Below are 12,936 nucleotides of genomic sequence, written 5' to 3'. Positions count from 1 at the left end.
ATGTAGAACAAGCCTCTTACTCAGCATGATGCACCCAGAGACTCAGCTTCCATTTCTTCATTACATGCTACACTATAAGCATACTGGTTTAATCCTTGAGGGCAAACACACTGTTCTAACCATCTCTCCATATAAAATGTCCTGCTTTCTTTTCAGAATGGAGAAAACACGCAGAAATGAGGCTTCAGCCTTCACTGTGGAGTCACTCCATCAGTATATTTCCCAAGAAATATATTACAGCTTAAGCTCTTCCCAGCCTATAAATACATTTGAAACCTAAAAAATTTATACATATAGCAGCTCTGGAAGAGCCACTAGAATAGAAATTGGCATCTACGTTGACACCTGTGAATATTTTATATTACAGCCCTACTTACAGCTCATTCAGCCCACAACAAATCAGTGAGAAAGCAGTTTCTAAATGGAAAAATTCAGACCAATGTGGAGAGAAACGGATGTAGCTCCAAAACCCAGATATTAATGCTTAAAAGCTGGTATAAACGATGCTCTGAAAAAGGCTGTTTTCCTGCTGCAAGAGTATTAATGACTGACAAAAGATCACTGAGGTCCTGTTGATCAACAGCTTTAAGAGCCATTAATGATGCTCCTCTGAGAGGCTGAGCAGGGATAGTGGCCTCTGAGTTTTCCTGAGCCCAGATCAAGATAGGCCAAAAAACTCAACAGGCAACATCCAAACTTGCACTGAAAAACAGAAGAAATGCTGTCCCTTGCAATAAAATAAAACTTCCATGAGTTAGCCAAATCCATAAACTTCACTTCTTTTCTTTAGCTTCAACAGAAGAAAGATCAAGCTAATGTTACCTTATTTTTATAAGCCTTCAATTTTCATCAGAAGTTAATTTTTTCATTCTCTCTACTTCTTTCCCCAGGCAACACAAGTCAGCAGCAAGACAGAAATGTCACATCCTACAAAACCCAGTTCTAAACCTGTAGCATTTTCATCCACTTACTGTCTTTGGACTAAACACCAACACTGATACTTAAACAAAAATTAAAGTGCTCCTTGGTAAACAGTCTTCATGCTCATGCAGGTTATGCCACTTTACTGTGACAGGCAAAGTTAAAGAGTAAATTTACAGCATTGATCAGGACTCTGTCATGTCCCACATCCGGAGCTGATACAGCCCAGAGTATCCTTAATTTAAAAAATACATGGGATCCCACTACTTATTCTAAAGTAAGACTAACCACACTGTGCAACAATGCAAGCACCTTTCTTGGGACCTGAAGCTGCTTGATAAATACTTGATCTCACACACAATTTGGTCCTAGTTATATCCAAAGTTATGACTCCCCTACAAAATGCTTAACTTTGGCGTGGAGCCTGATTCTGACATTTATCTCGTGATCCCATGATCAAACAAGTCTGCGTGCAAACCTCGGTGCACTCAGAGGTTGAGGCATAATTTGCTTAATTTTTTTAATACTTAAATGTAATTCCCAAGATGCTGGAATGAATAATTTCTATGTCTGCCTTTAATATAAATCAAATTTAGGCAGCTGTGCATTTTCAGATCTAAACCACCCGTTTGCTTTCATGCACATTTGAGTTATGATCTCATTTGCACTGACAGAAAAGAAAGGTTGAATAATCTAATTTAACCAAGTATCAGAGACTGAAAATTCCTTTGCAAAGAGTCTACTTAATAACTGCCATCTAATTCATCTCAGGTATTCAACTTTTATCTGGCACATAGATTTTAAGCATATGTGAGCCACATGCAAAGCATAATTTAATAGTGGGCTGCATCTCAACACCATGTGAGTCCGGGAAATGCTACACCCAACTACCACCATCAGCCTCATCATTTATTTTGGACCCTGGATAAACTTTGCATTTCATTAACAGGATTCTTCGTGGCTGCAAATGCTGCTTGCTTATGGTACCTACCAATAACAGTACCACAATGAGGTAAGCTTTGACCTTGCCTTCCTCAAAACATTTGGCAAAATCACTGTCTTCACATTCCTCTTTTTCTTGAACTTTTTTTCCACACCCCCTACAGAAAATGCTTCCAAGTACTGGGGGCATATGGTGGCTCTCTGGAATAACAACCTCACCTTATCCAAGGTTTTCTGAGTCAACAGAAAAGCCTCTACCCGTTTTAAGCACCTCTGGGCCAGCCCTGAAGTTGTAGTCAGGTACTGTATGGAATTTTTTTCACTAATCAGCTTCCTAGAGTCAAGGATCACGTGCACTTGGGCATGTCTGTGGTCAGCTTGCCTCTGCCTCCACTTAAGTGTGGGAAAGCGCTGCCCTGAAAGGCTGTTTACAGCCTGTGACTGAGGCACAACAGCAAACAGCACCCCTGGATGAACCTGGGAGGACAGCCAGGCATGGAGGAGGGTGTGAAAACAACAAATTGTTATGTTTCTGTAAAAAAAAAACAACAAAAAGTTTGCGGTGCATAAAATAATACAGAAACAGTATTTTGAAAAATCAGCAATAGCCATCACTCTAAAACCCTAGCAAACCTTTTCCTTGTTATTATCTTTATTATCTCCTAAACCAACCAGAGTTGCACCTGGCACTTTACATGGAGAACAATAACAAAAGAAATTTCCTGAGAGCATTAGGATCAAAGCACTTAGCACAGATTTAAGGGCTTTATGTTTATTGCATGATTAGTGTTGTTAACATGCCAAGAACTGGAGACTGGCATGCTGCTGATATTTTCAAATAAATATACTGCCTAGTTTAAATAAATTCAAGGAAAAAGGTTTAAATAAATACAGCAGAAATGTTTCCATATCAACTGTTCCCATAAAGGTCAGAACACGATGCTAAACATCTGCAATGACTTGCTCTGCTTGTGTTTTTGTGTCCACAAAAAATTTCTGTTTCAGAGTTTAGGAGATGATCATTCTGTTTTACCAAGTGTGTGCAAATTGCTTTAAAATAACCCTTTCTGCATTCCCTGATCTCATCGTTTGGGAGATGAGGGTACATCTTGTTCATTAAGACCTCTCTAAAATAGAAAGGCTGCTACTTGATGCATAGGGCTGGCAGCAGGAAGAAAACCAGAATATGTTCAAAATCTCTTAAAATTTTGTACAAAACTTCTGGTGAATTTCTGGGAGCTGGGTTAGTTCGGCACCAAGAGGACTCAAGAGCCCTGGGCACAAATGAACAGATCTTGGCAAGAAAAAGGCACCACAGAGCAGTCAAGAAGAAATGGAATGACTGCTCCTCGTAAACTTTGTGCATCGAAGGGGCAGCTCCACAAAGGGCAGAAGGGCATATCCCAAGCAAGAACCTGGGAACACTCTCCCCCAGAAGTGAAAAGTTGCAGAAAATGCTGTCAGACTACTTTTCAGACCCACCATGCATCAGCAGACAACGACTTGGGAGGTATTTAAGACAATGAATGCAAGCTGTGGTGATCACCCAATGAATTCCCAAAGATAGGAATGATAGCTCAGCAAATGCAAGGCTGGGAAGGATTAGACTGAAAATGGCTTTATCAGATTCTGCCAGGAGCAACTTTTTGGAGGAAATTAAAATCAATCCTTGTAGATTTAGACTGCCCCACATTAAGGATTTTATGGAAAGTCAGCAGCTGTAAGTAAACCCTGGTTCATCCTTTCCAACAATCTGAGACAAAATGTGTTGGATGAAATAAAGCAGAAAAGCAACAGAGCCCTCCAATGCTTTACACCCCTTTTCCAAGAGGGCTGTGTTCCTGGATGCCAGCAAACTTCAGCTACAAGCAAACCCAACTATGTACCCTCATGGCTACCTTTCAGCAACCTACTAGTCTGTATCACCTTTTGCTACCACCACCACTGCTGCTGTCAGATACTGAAACCATATCCTGGTGACTTCTGTACCTCTGAAGTCTCTGAGCACAAAGGACATCAACAGACACAGCACCAAGGAAAGCCTGGATCCTTCCTCACCAGCTGATCCTTTACCAGGAATCTTAAAATGCTGGAACCTTTGTGAGCTGTTCAGCAACAGGGGCTCTGTGGCTTCCAAACCAAACCAGCTTCACAACAGCAAGGTGTTTCAATTCCCTTGGCTTCAGTGAGACAGGCTGAAAGCAAGACTGCAACACTTTAGGAGATGTTTAGGAAATGTTTATTGCTGCTCTGAAGCCCTGTTTCTCCCACCAATGCGTTTTATCATGGTCTTGTGCCCATCTGCATTGGCATGGTGAGAAATCCCTAAAGTTGGGTGGGGATACATGCAGGGCAGGAGTCACCCAGCTTGGCCTTCCTTTCCTCACAAACTAAGGAGCCATGACTTAAGACACAAGGGTGCTGAGTGTGTATGGTCATGGTGATTTTAGCTGGTGCATGGCCAAAAAGTACATGTGATTCTTGTACATTTAAAAGGAAGAGGGATCTCTACATTTAAGGGAGGGCAGATGGACCAGAGACCTGAACAAAACACACCAAAGCACTGCACTGCAGTTTTGAAAGAGGCTTTAGAAATGTTTCATCCAAATTGACTCCTCAGAGAAATTAGGTGATTAAAAAAAAGGCATGAACATTAAGGATTTTGGAATATATAGTCTGAATGTGTTTGTGAGCATTGTCCAGAGCCCCTGTGGAAGTGTTCTGAGGAGCGCTCTTAGAGCTGGAGCACAGTGCCCAGTCTGAACAGGAGCAGGCTTTCCTCCAGTATTCCCAAGGAGCCCTCATTGCCCTGGGCATGGGCAAGAGGAAACTTCCATGCTGGCCTGCCCTGTCTCTGCAGTGCCCACAAGGTCTCCACCCTCCAGAGGCTCCAGAGGCACAGAGCTTCCCAAGTCATGACTGCAAAAGGGAGAAATCTTCTAAAAAAAAATCACTACATCTTCACCTTTCTACCACCAAACTCAGCTGCAGAGACTGGTGAGTAGCCTCAGATGATGTCTTATAACACATTTAAAAAGCCCCAAAAAAACAAAAAACAAAACAAAAAAAAAAAAACAGAAAAAAGGGAGGAAAATTTATCAGAGAAAAGGGTCCAATTTAATGTGTTGCTGCAGGGGAAGAAAGAGCTGGTGTCTGGAGCCCATTGCTCCAGCACAAATTGCCCAGAGGAAAGGATGTTCTTGGGTTCTTTAACTCCTGCAAGATTTAAAGTCCTGGGTGCCAAAGTCAATACAATAATTTCCCCAGGCTGGGAAACCTCACAAGATATATGAGAATAAAGAGGTAACTGCAGCAGGAGAAGCCATGCATCTCCTCTGCTGTAGCATCCACCCAGTAAGCAGCATCTTCTCCCCATCTTTTCCCTGCCCTGTTGTTACACCACAAAAGACTTCACCAGACACAGAAATTAGCAGGGCTGTGGGCACACAAAGTTCTCCTAAAAGCTGTGTCCCTGTCCTGCTCCTTGAACAACAAACAAAAGCCCCATAGAGCCACTGCAGGTCTCTCCAGGGAGGGAGGCATTTCCTCCAGTGAGGAGGAGATGTGTGAGCTACCTAAGGACACCAATACAGTGGGATGTGGAAGGTACTGATGAAGCCTATTTTCCATGCTGTGGCACTTCTAGGAGAGTATCAATTGAAGCAGCAAGGTGCCTCAGCTAACTGATACTTCATATTTCTAGTGAACAGTGGTACTACAATGCCATTTAGATATTCTGTTCCAGAATAGGATTTCTCTGTGTTGGATGGAGTAAAATACAAAGTAAAGAGCTCTCCAAGAAATGTCAGCCCTGTTTCACAGGTGTGCATCCCACTGGGGCATTGTAAGAGCACTGGGTTGCTGCTTGCTCCCCCACTTTATAAAGAAGAATTTTGGCTTAATGCACTAGGGATAAATATTTTCAACCTGTACATGGTCTTGGGCATCAGACAGATTTTCATCCATGCTGCTGGCTCTCTCACCTCTCCTGTGAGCTAGTAAAATTAAAATATTAATAGAGCTTTAAGTGCCTTTGGAACAGGACTGACTACACCATTTTTTTCTTAATAACTGCACAAATCATTCACTGGGAAAGTTAGAAGCACAGTAAATGTCTTTGTGCTTAATGTCCCTCATTGTTATACATCCTTGTTTTTAAATCCCTAGGATCTGAGCAACAGCAATGATTGCAGTGTGGAGTATAGAGTGTGAATCTGGAAAACAAGCAAAACTGCAGGCAGACCTCCCAAAACCCAGCTCAGGGATCTGCCTGAAGATGCTGCATTTCACAGCTCATCCCTGATAGTGTGTTACTGCTTTAATGTGTCCCTTGCAGTCTAATGCATTCCTGTACTCAGAGCCAGTGCTTTGGGAGACAAATATTCCAAGCAATTGCCCTTTTATTTATTGCTTTATTTCTCCTGTGTGGGCATGTGCAGATGTGCAGGAGATCTGCAGCCAGGGATGGGCCACCCATAACACAAGGACTGAAGCCAGCCATTGCTGAACAGCAGCCTCACCACTTCTTGTTTGAGTTTAGGCCTAGAAAATGACTATTTCATTGAGAAAATGTGTAAGGGAGGAGGTGTAAAAAGGCAATCACAGAGGCATGCCAAATGCAGCCAAACAGCCACTGCACTGTGGGAGGAAAGAGACTGCTCTGAGTGGGAAAGTACACTGAGGAATTTGGGGAGAAGATGCACTGTCTGGGGGCAAAGGGACGAGAAGATTTTAAAGATATCTGAAAATAACCTTTGTGAGTCTAACCACTGGTCCAGCTCCTGTCTGTGCTGGCTCAGGAGAGGCTGTTTAAGGACAGCAGAAGAGATTCTTTGCAGCTCCTTTCCCTGGTCCTTCTGCATTTAGTCACCAGATTAGGGAGGTCAGAAGGGACATTGCTGACCAGTCCTTTTACTTCTCCATCACACTCAAAGGTCATGAGAGGTGTAAAGACCAATGGGGGCTTTCAAGGAGGAGAGTGGATTGCAAGAGCTGAGCTTTAAGTTGCAGGAAATCAGTCCTGTGGGGAGTTGGTCCAGGAATCACTAAGGTGCTGGCTCAGTGTTAAGCACACAGTGCCCCAGGGTGGTCCCTCACCTGCAGGGTGTAGCTGATGGGCTTCCATGGTTGTTTTCCTGCTAATGGAGCATCAACACCAGCAAAGAGGAGACAGACAACTGATTACAAAAGTATACCTATATAGTTCTCCTTTTTTAAGTAGAAACAGAAGGAGCAATGAAAGATGGTGATAATAGGCAAAAAATAAAAATGGAAAGGAAAATAAAAATTGGAGATTTTAGGGTAAAAAGACATGAAAAAAAATGATGTGACTCTACTGAGCAGCTGGGTACCACTGGCTTTGCCCAGCTGTGATAGCCTTGGAGCCACCAGCTGTGAGCACTGAGGTGAGGAGAGAGATGCATGAGCATCCATCACCACTGCCTCAGAGGAGCAACAGGCTGAGACTCTTCAAACAAAACCCCAAGAGCAGTTCAGCGATGCTGCTGTCACAGCAAATTCATTTTCTGCAGAGGAGAAAGAGGGAACAGCAGAGTTATATACACTTGCAACCAAATCTGTCCCTGGCTATCACTTCTGCCTTAGCAAGACCTGACATCCTGCCTGCTATGAACATTATCAGAACAACGACACAGAGAATATTGCTGTTGAGCAGCCTATTTTCAGCCAGCTGCACGGGGAAGGCATTTTGCAAACAACATGTTGGAGCTTTGAAAGAATTAAATACAAATTACCCAAAGTTTCCACTGACAACAACTTTAAGATTAAAATTCCAGAGTGCCAGCTGCCTACACAGATGTTGGCCAGGCAGTTCTTCCACTTCCCAGTTCAGAGCTCCTTGCTGCTCTATCTCTGTGTGCAGCCAAAGAGCTCTGCAAAGCCATCAATGCCACCAGCTTCCAAAGGAAACCAATGCTGTCCTAGCCCAAACCTGAACTCACACCCACAATAAGAGAGTTTGGAACTTAGCTGGTTAATGTTCTAATTACTTGACAGTAAGCTTCTGATTCTTCATTAGAGGAAAAGGCCCTCAAGGACTCTGATTCCAGCACTTCTGCCTACAGGATACAGAGCTGGGAAGCACTGAGAGCTACACAACTACTGCACCAGCAGCTTGAACTTCAGATACCCAAGACTGACAAGGCAGACTACTTTTAAAATTATGATACTTTTTTGGAAAAAAACCCAAACAAACCTCAAATAAATCTAAACCTCACCCACCCATTTTCCAGAGTGTAAAGTCAAATGATCATTGTCCTGTGCAGTGAAACCCAAATGACTCACCCAACTGAACCTGAAAAACCCAACTGAAAAGCTGAAATATGCTGTAAGATAGAATTGTTTTTACCTTATCTGTGACCATTTCTCCCAAATGACTCACCCAACTGAACCTGAAAAACCCAACTGAAAAACTGAAATATGCTGTGAGATTTTTACCTTATCTGTGACCATTTCCTAACTCATAAAGAAAGAGAAACCCACAACAAGGTAATTCAGCATTATTCCTGAATTGTATCAGGATACAGCTGGATATTAAGGAAAACTCAGAATATCAGAGATTATTGCACAGAGCAAATCTGCTCCAAGACAGGGGCTTTAAGGGAGGTTATGCATATATTTTATATATGTGGTATATATATGGGTATATTTATTAAAGCCAAACCTTGGGTTTTAAGTGAAGCAATGGATAATTCTTGTTGGGAACACCTCTCTCATTCTGGAGAACATGGGAAGATTTCCTCTCAGGATTCGAGAGTGTGTATGGAGATCTGCATTCATACCATAAAGCATTCAGAGGAGAAAAAACACTCTCTGTATTCTGGTGACAGTCAGTGCACGTTTTCTACAGCATGGTTTTAATAAGAAGGTCAGGTCTATCACACGGTGTACAATTCTGCAGTGGGTAAATACATGTTCTTAAATAAGCAAGGGAATAAAAGTGTCACCTCCTCTTAGTCCTCTTTGAACATACATTAAAATGACAAGACATCTCACCAGTCTCTTGTTGTAAAATTATCTTTTACACATACAATCTGTTTATCCATTTAATTATCTCTTCCAAACCTGGATTTAACCAACCAGATAAAGATCACTTGTTTACTGTATAAAATCCCAGTGGATTTTTGCCCAAGGACTGCAGGTTGGGTGCTTCAGACTCTCTCTGCTTTAATTTGTATGTATTTTATAGCACTAATTTCACTGAAACTTGAGTAATGCTAAGTCAGTCAGATGATTGCACGAAATTAGTTATCCAAACTTTGTAATTCATACACCTTTAACTGTGTTTGTTTAATCATTGAGAATGACAATTTCTGTTGGAGAACAAAGCAAGTAAAAGAAAAGTCAGATAAAAGATGGAACATTGCAGAACCGTTTCAGAAAATTTAGCAAAAGTTACCAAAACTAAGTATATGATCTGAATTTAGCAAAAGACTCAAGAAATCATTATACAAATTCATTTATGATTACATTCTACTTGTCTTTAATTTTCACTGTTCAACATTAACATTAAACATTGTAAATGTATGCAATATTTATATAAAATTAAATAACAGTATTGGAAAAATAAATACACTTTTACATAAATACATAAATCCATACTGCTGAAAAGTTTCAGCTAATACTATACTCTTGTTTCAAAAGTGACCAAAAAAATATGGTAGTGACACTCCATCCCAACAGATGAAGTATGTACAGCTACAGAATGATGTTTGCAACTGATGACAGAGCTAAAGCAAATCCAGGTGATACCACACTAAAGGAGAAAAATTTGGCCATTACTACCTACAGTAGTAGCACGAGGTAGACATACACGTGGAGTGTTCTGCTGGAGGGACACGAAGCCCTGGGGACCCCAGAGATACTTCTCAGTCTTCAGACAGCTCTGGGTCCCCTATGTCAGAGCCCAGCCTTGGTAAATGAGACTGAAAAATCAAATCAGTTCATGGCAATGATGGGGGCTCAGCCCTGCAGCCCCTTCCCCAGGGCTGTGACCCTGTGCCAGCTGGGAGGAGACTGCAGGCAGGACAGGGTGTCCCTGCCCTCCACCTGTCTGCCAGATGTCCCTCCTGCTCCCAGGAGAGCAAGGACAACGCACTGAGACAACAGAGTGGAGCCAAGGGAAATTTTCCTGGGTGAAAAGAAAACCACCAGACTAGAGGACTGCACCCTGGGAAGCAGATGCAGCCCTGGAGCCTGCTCCTCAACAGCCATGAAGAAGCTGAGTGACACCAGAACGAAACACAAATCTGTCCACACCTTTGGCTCTTGCAAATGGTCCAGCACAGGTAAAAAAAAAGTTGGCAGCACCTCCCAGCTGGCAAATCCTGCAGGGCAGCCAGCACACGCATCGCTACCTCTGCTTACCTCACCTTGCTCTTCCTTAGCACCAGGCAGGTTGATGGACAAGGGGTACATTAGCACCTCAAATGAAATATTTCATAGCACTGTCTCTTGTACTGGTGAAGCACCGGATACACACCAGTTCAGCAGTTTTATGGCTACTGCAGAGCTCACTGAGGTATGATGAAAATATTGAAGAGTGTTACTGAAGGCATCTGTGTTACTGAAAGCACCCACAGAAGGAGAGCAGGTTTTGGCAAGATGACTTTCCAAACTATGACAATTGAGGAAGTCCAATACCTTAAAAAACAGGCCTCTTTTTCCTTTTCCTATAAAGTGCTTTTGAATCAGGTTTCTTTTAAAAATTGTCTTCAAATGTTTTTATAACAAAATACACAATAAAGGTTTACATCTGTTTGAAGGCCACTCCAAAATGAACAGGTCTGTGGTTTTCCAGGGCTCCAGAAGCACCTCAGGTGGCACTTGCTTTGGTGCAGGTTCACAGAAAGATTGCTGCTCTGGGCAGGGAGAATTGCAAAGGTGTGGCACCCAAAATAGCACCCCAACCCTGTGGTTCAGGGCTGCTCTGCCCTCACAAAAGCATCTCTGTAGCAGACTCCTCCAGCAGCAAAGGAGCAAAGTAAGACACCTCTGTTCCAAATACTATTTTGCTGTTGGGAAACTGCCAGGGTTTTAAGCCTTCCAACACCTGGCTGATCATTTGCTGGTTTAGTGATAGAGCAGCAGCTGGAGATCAAGCTAGACAATCACTCTCCAGAACCAGAGAGATGCACGAGAATAGCTTACAGGTGCCTTTGCACTGTACATCACATCTTATTATATACAAAGGAACAGAAATAGAGCACAGGTATGAATGCACACGTTTCTGTGTAGGTCTGTGTGTGGGCATGTGCCCACATGCACACACATCTATACACACTTATACATGCCTGGGAATTGATGCCATTTAGCACATTCTCCCCACTTCTCTTGCCTTTGGCAGAGAACACACCACTGCTAAACCAGTAGGTGCCCAATGCAGTATTACCATTAAAGAGCTGAACAATTTATCTTCAATGGAAACGTACTGCTTAAATTTCAGGTTTAAATCCATATGCAAAAACTTAGTCAGAACCAAGATTCATAATGCACAGCACTTGCACAGTGTAATAAAATGGACAAAGGTTGCTATTAGCAGAAAGTGCCTTTTAAATTAAAGGACCAGAGCTCCCCTAATGTAAGCCCTTCCTGAAACAGGTGTTATTCTGAATATATTGTAAATAATCCTCTGTAAGTGCAGTTTTAAGACATGAAGCATTAGCACCTTGGTTTGAAGCAAATTAAATGTTGTTAGGGGATATCTACAAAACAGTTCATAAAGAGAAAGAGTTTATGGTCGTACCGGGCTCCAAGGACCAGCACTCCAGGCAGCATCTCTAGGACAGTCCTGCACATTGCACTGCTCTCTGTCTGGTGGCTTGTCAAGGATTTCACAGCTCAGATCCGTAAACCTTTCTCCATTAGGGCGCTGGCACACCACCAGCCGTGTCCTTGTCCCTGCTCCGCATGGCTTTGTGCACTGCAAGTCAGCAGAGGACAGAGCAATCACCGTTGGGACAGCAAAAATACTGCTCACTTTCTGCCCAAAGCACTAGCACCTCAAAAAACCAATGGTAGTTTCTGTTCCCAACTAACCCACTCCAGCCAAATCCCTCCCATGAGCCTCAGATGGACCTTCAGCTGCCTCAGCTTCTCTCCCCCTAAAGCTGTCCATTCATGCTGCTCCACCATGATATTGCCCGACTCAATGTAACAATGGAGGTTTACATCTACAATTGCTCATCTCAGATTAATTTTCAAAAGGAAGGAGTGCTTTTATTAAAAAAAAGGCCTTCAGTTAAACTAGGCTTCTCAAAAAAAATCTTCAGTTTTGTAAAACTTTTGCTTGGAAAGAAAGTTTTCCCATGACAAATGGAAATGAAAACACCACCCAACAATTGCTTGCGTTCATTCATTTATCAGAGGCTCCCCTTCAAGCTCCAGTCCTTCTAATAAATGCCACCACAATACCCCTCTCTTCTCCCAAATTTTAAGCCACCTGCTAATGAAATTCTTGCCCTGGGCAGGGAGCCCAGATGGATGGTGCACTCACCTCTCCCCAGTTGCCATAGGCCCACTGAGGGCAGGGGCCAGATTCACACGATCTCTGCTCCATGGGTTTGCTTTTCTCATCGCAGTTATTTGCAGTGTATCCATTTTCATCCTGGCACACCACGACCCGCCGCTGGAACCCCCCCGCACATGTGCTAGAGCACTGGAAGACACAATTGCCCACAGCTTCATTGAGTCCAGGAATAGGTTTGCATTCCCAGCTCCTTCCCAGTGCCTTGCACCGTGGGAATGCACTGCTAGAAGTTTAATACATCTAACAGGCATTATTAAACTTCAAAACCCAGCTATTGCTAATAGCAATGCAATGACTTAGGTACTGACTAAGCAAAGAAAGTAAACACCAGCCTGGTTTTAAGCAGGTGAGTAATCCCTTCTGCAGTGTCTGACATCCCATTTGTGCTTAATTCTCTTTAGAGACTTCCATGATAAAGCAATGCATACTGTTTGCAGTGAGACGAGCTGGCATCGAGGCTCTGCTGTGCTTTGGCAACAACCCTGCACAGCTGTAAATGCCCCAGGAGACAGACAAGAAGCAGAGGT

General features: G+C 42.8%; 1 protein-coding gene across 7 annotated transcripts in view; it reads right to left on the bottom strand.

The window, feature by feature from the left end:
- Positions 1 to 12,936, bottom strand: part of ADAMTS9 (ADAM metallopeptidase with thrombospondin type 1 motif 9) — an 80,247-nt gene that overhangs the window by 23,016 nt on the left and 44,295 nt on the right. For all 7 annotated transcript variants that reach the window (XR_005954179.1, XM_041425549.1, XM_041425551.1 and 4 more), the window contains 2 exons: positions 12,377 to 12,538; positions 11,627 to 11,803 (listed from right to left, as the gene is read on the bottom strand). Coding sequence is in view for 6 of the 7 variants with exons in the window: in XM_041425549.1 (XP_041281483.1) it covers positions 11,627 to 11,803; positions 12,377 to 12,538 (339 nt within the window). In the remaining variant the exon portion in view is untranslated. The remainder of the gene's footprint in view (positions 1 to 11,626; positions 11,804 to 12,376; positions 12,539 to 12,936) is intronic.

Source organism: Onychostruthus taczanowskii, unplaced genomic scaffold, assembly GCF_017590055.1.
Source record: "Onychostruthus taczanowskii isolate IOZ18803 unplaced genomic scaffold, ASM1759005v1 scaffold9, whole genome shotgun sequence".
In the NCBI taxonomy this organism is placed as follows: domain Eukaryota; kingdom Metazoa; phylum Chordata; class Aves; order Passeriformes; family Passeridae; genus Onychostruthus; species Onychostruthus taczanowskii.
This window is presented reverse-complemented; position numbering and strand designations above follow the sequence as displayed.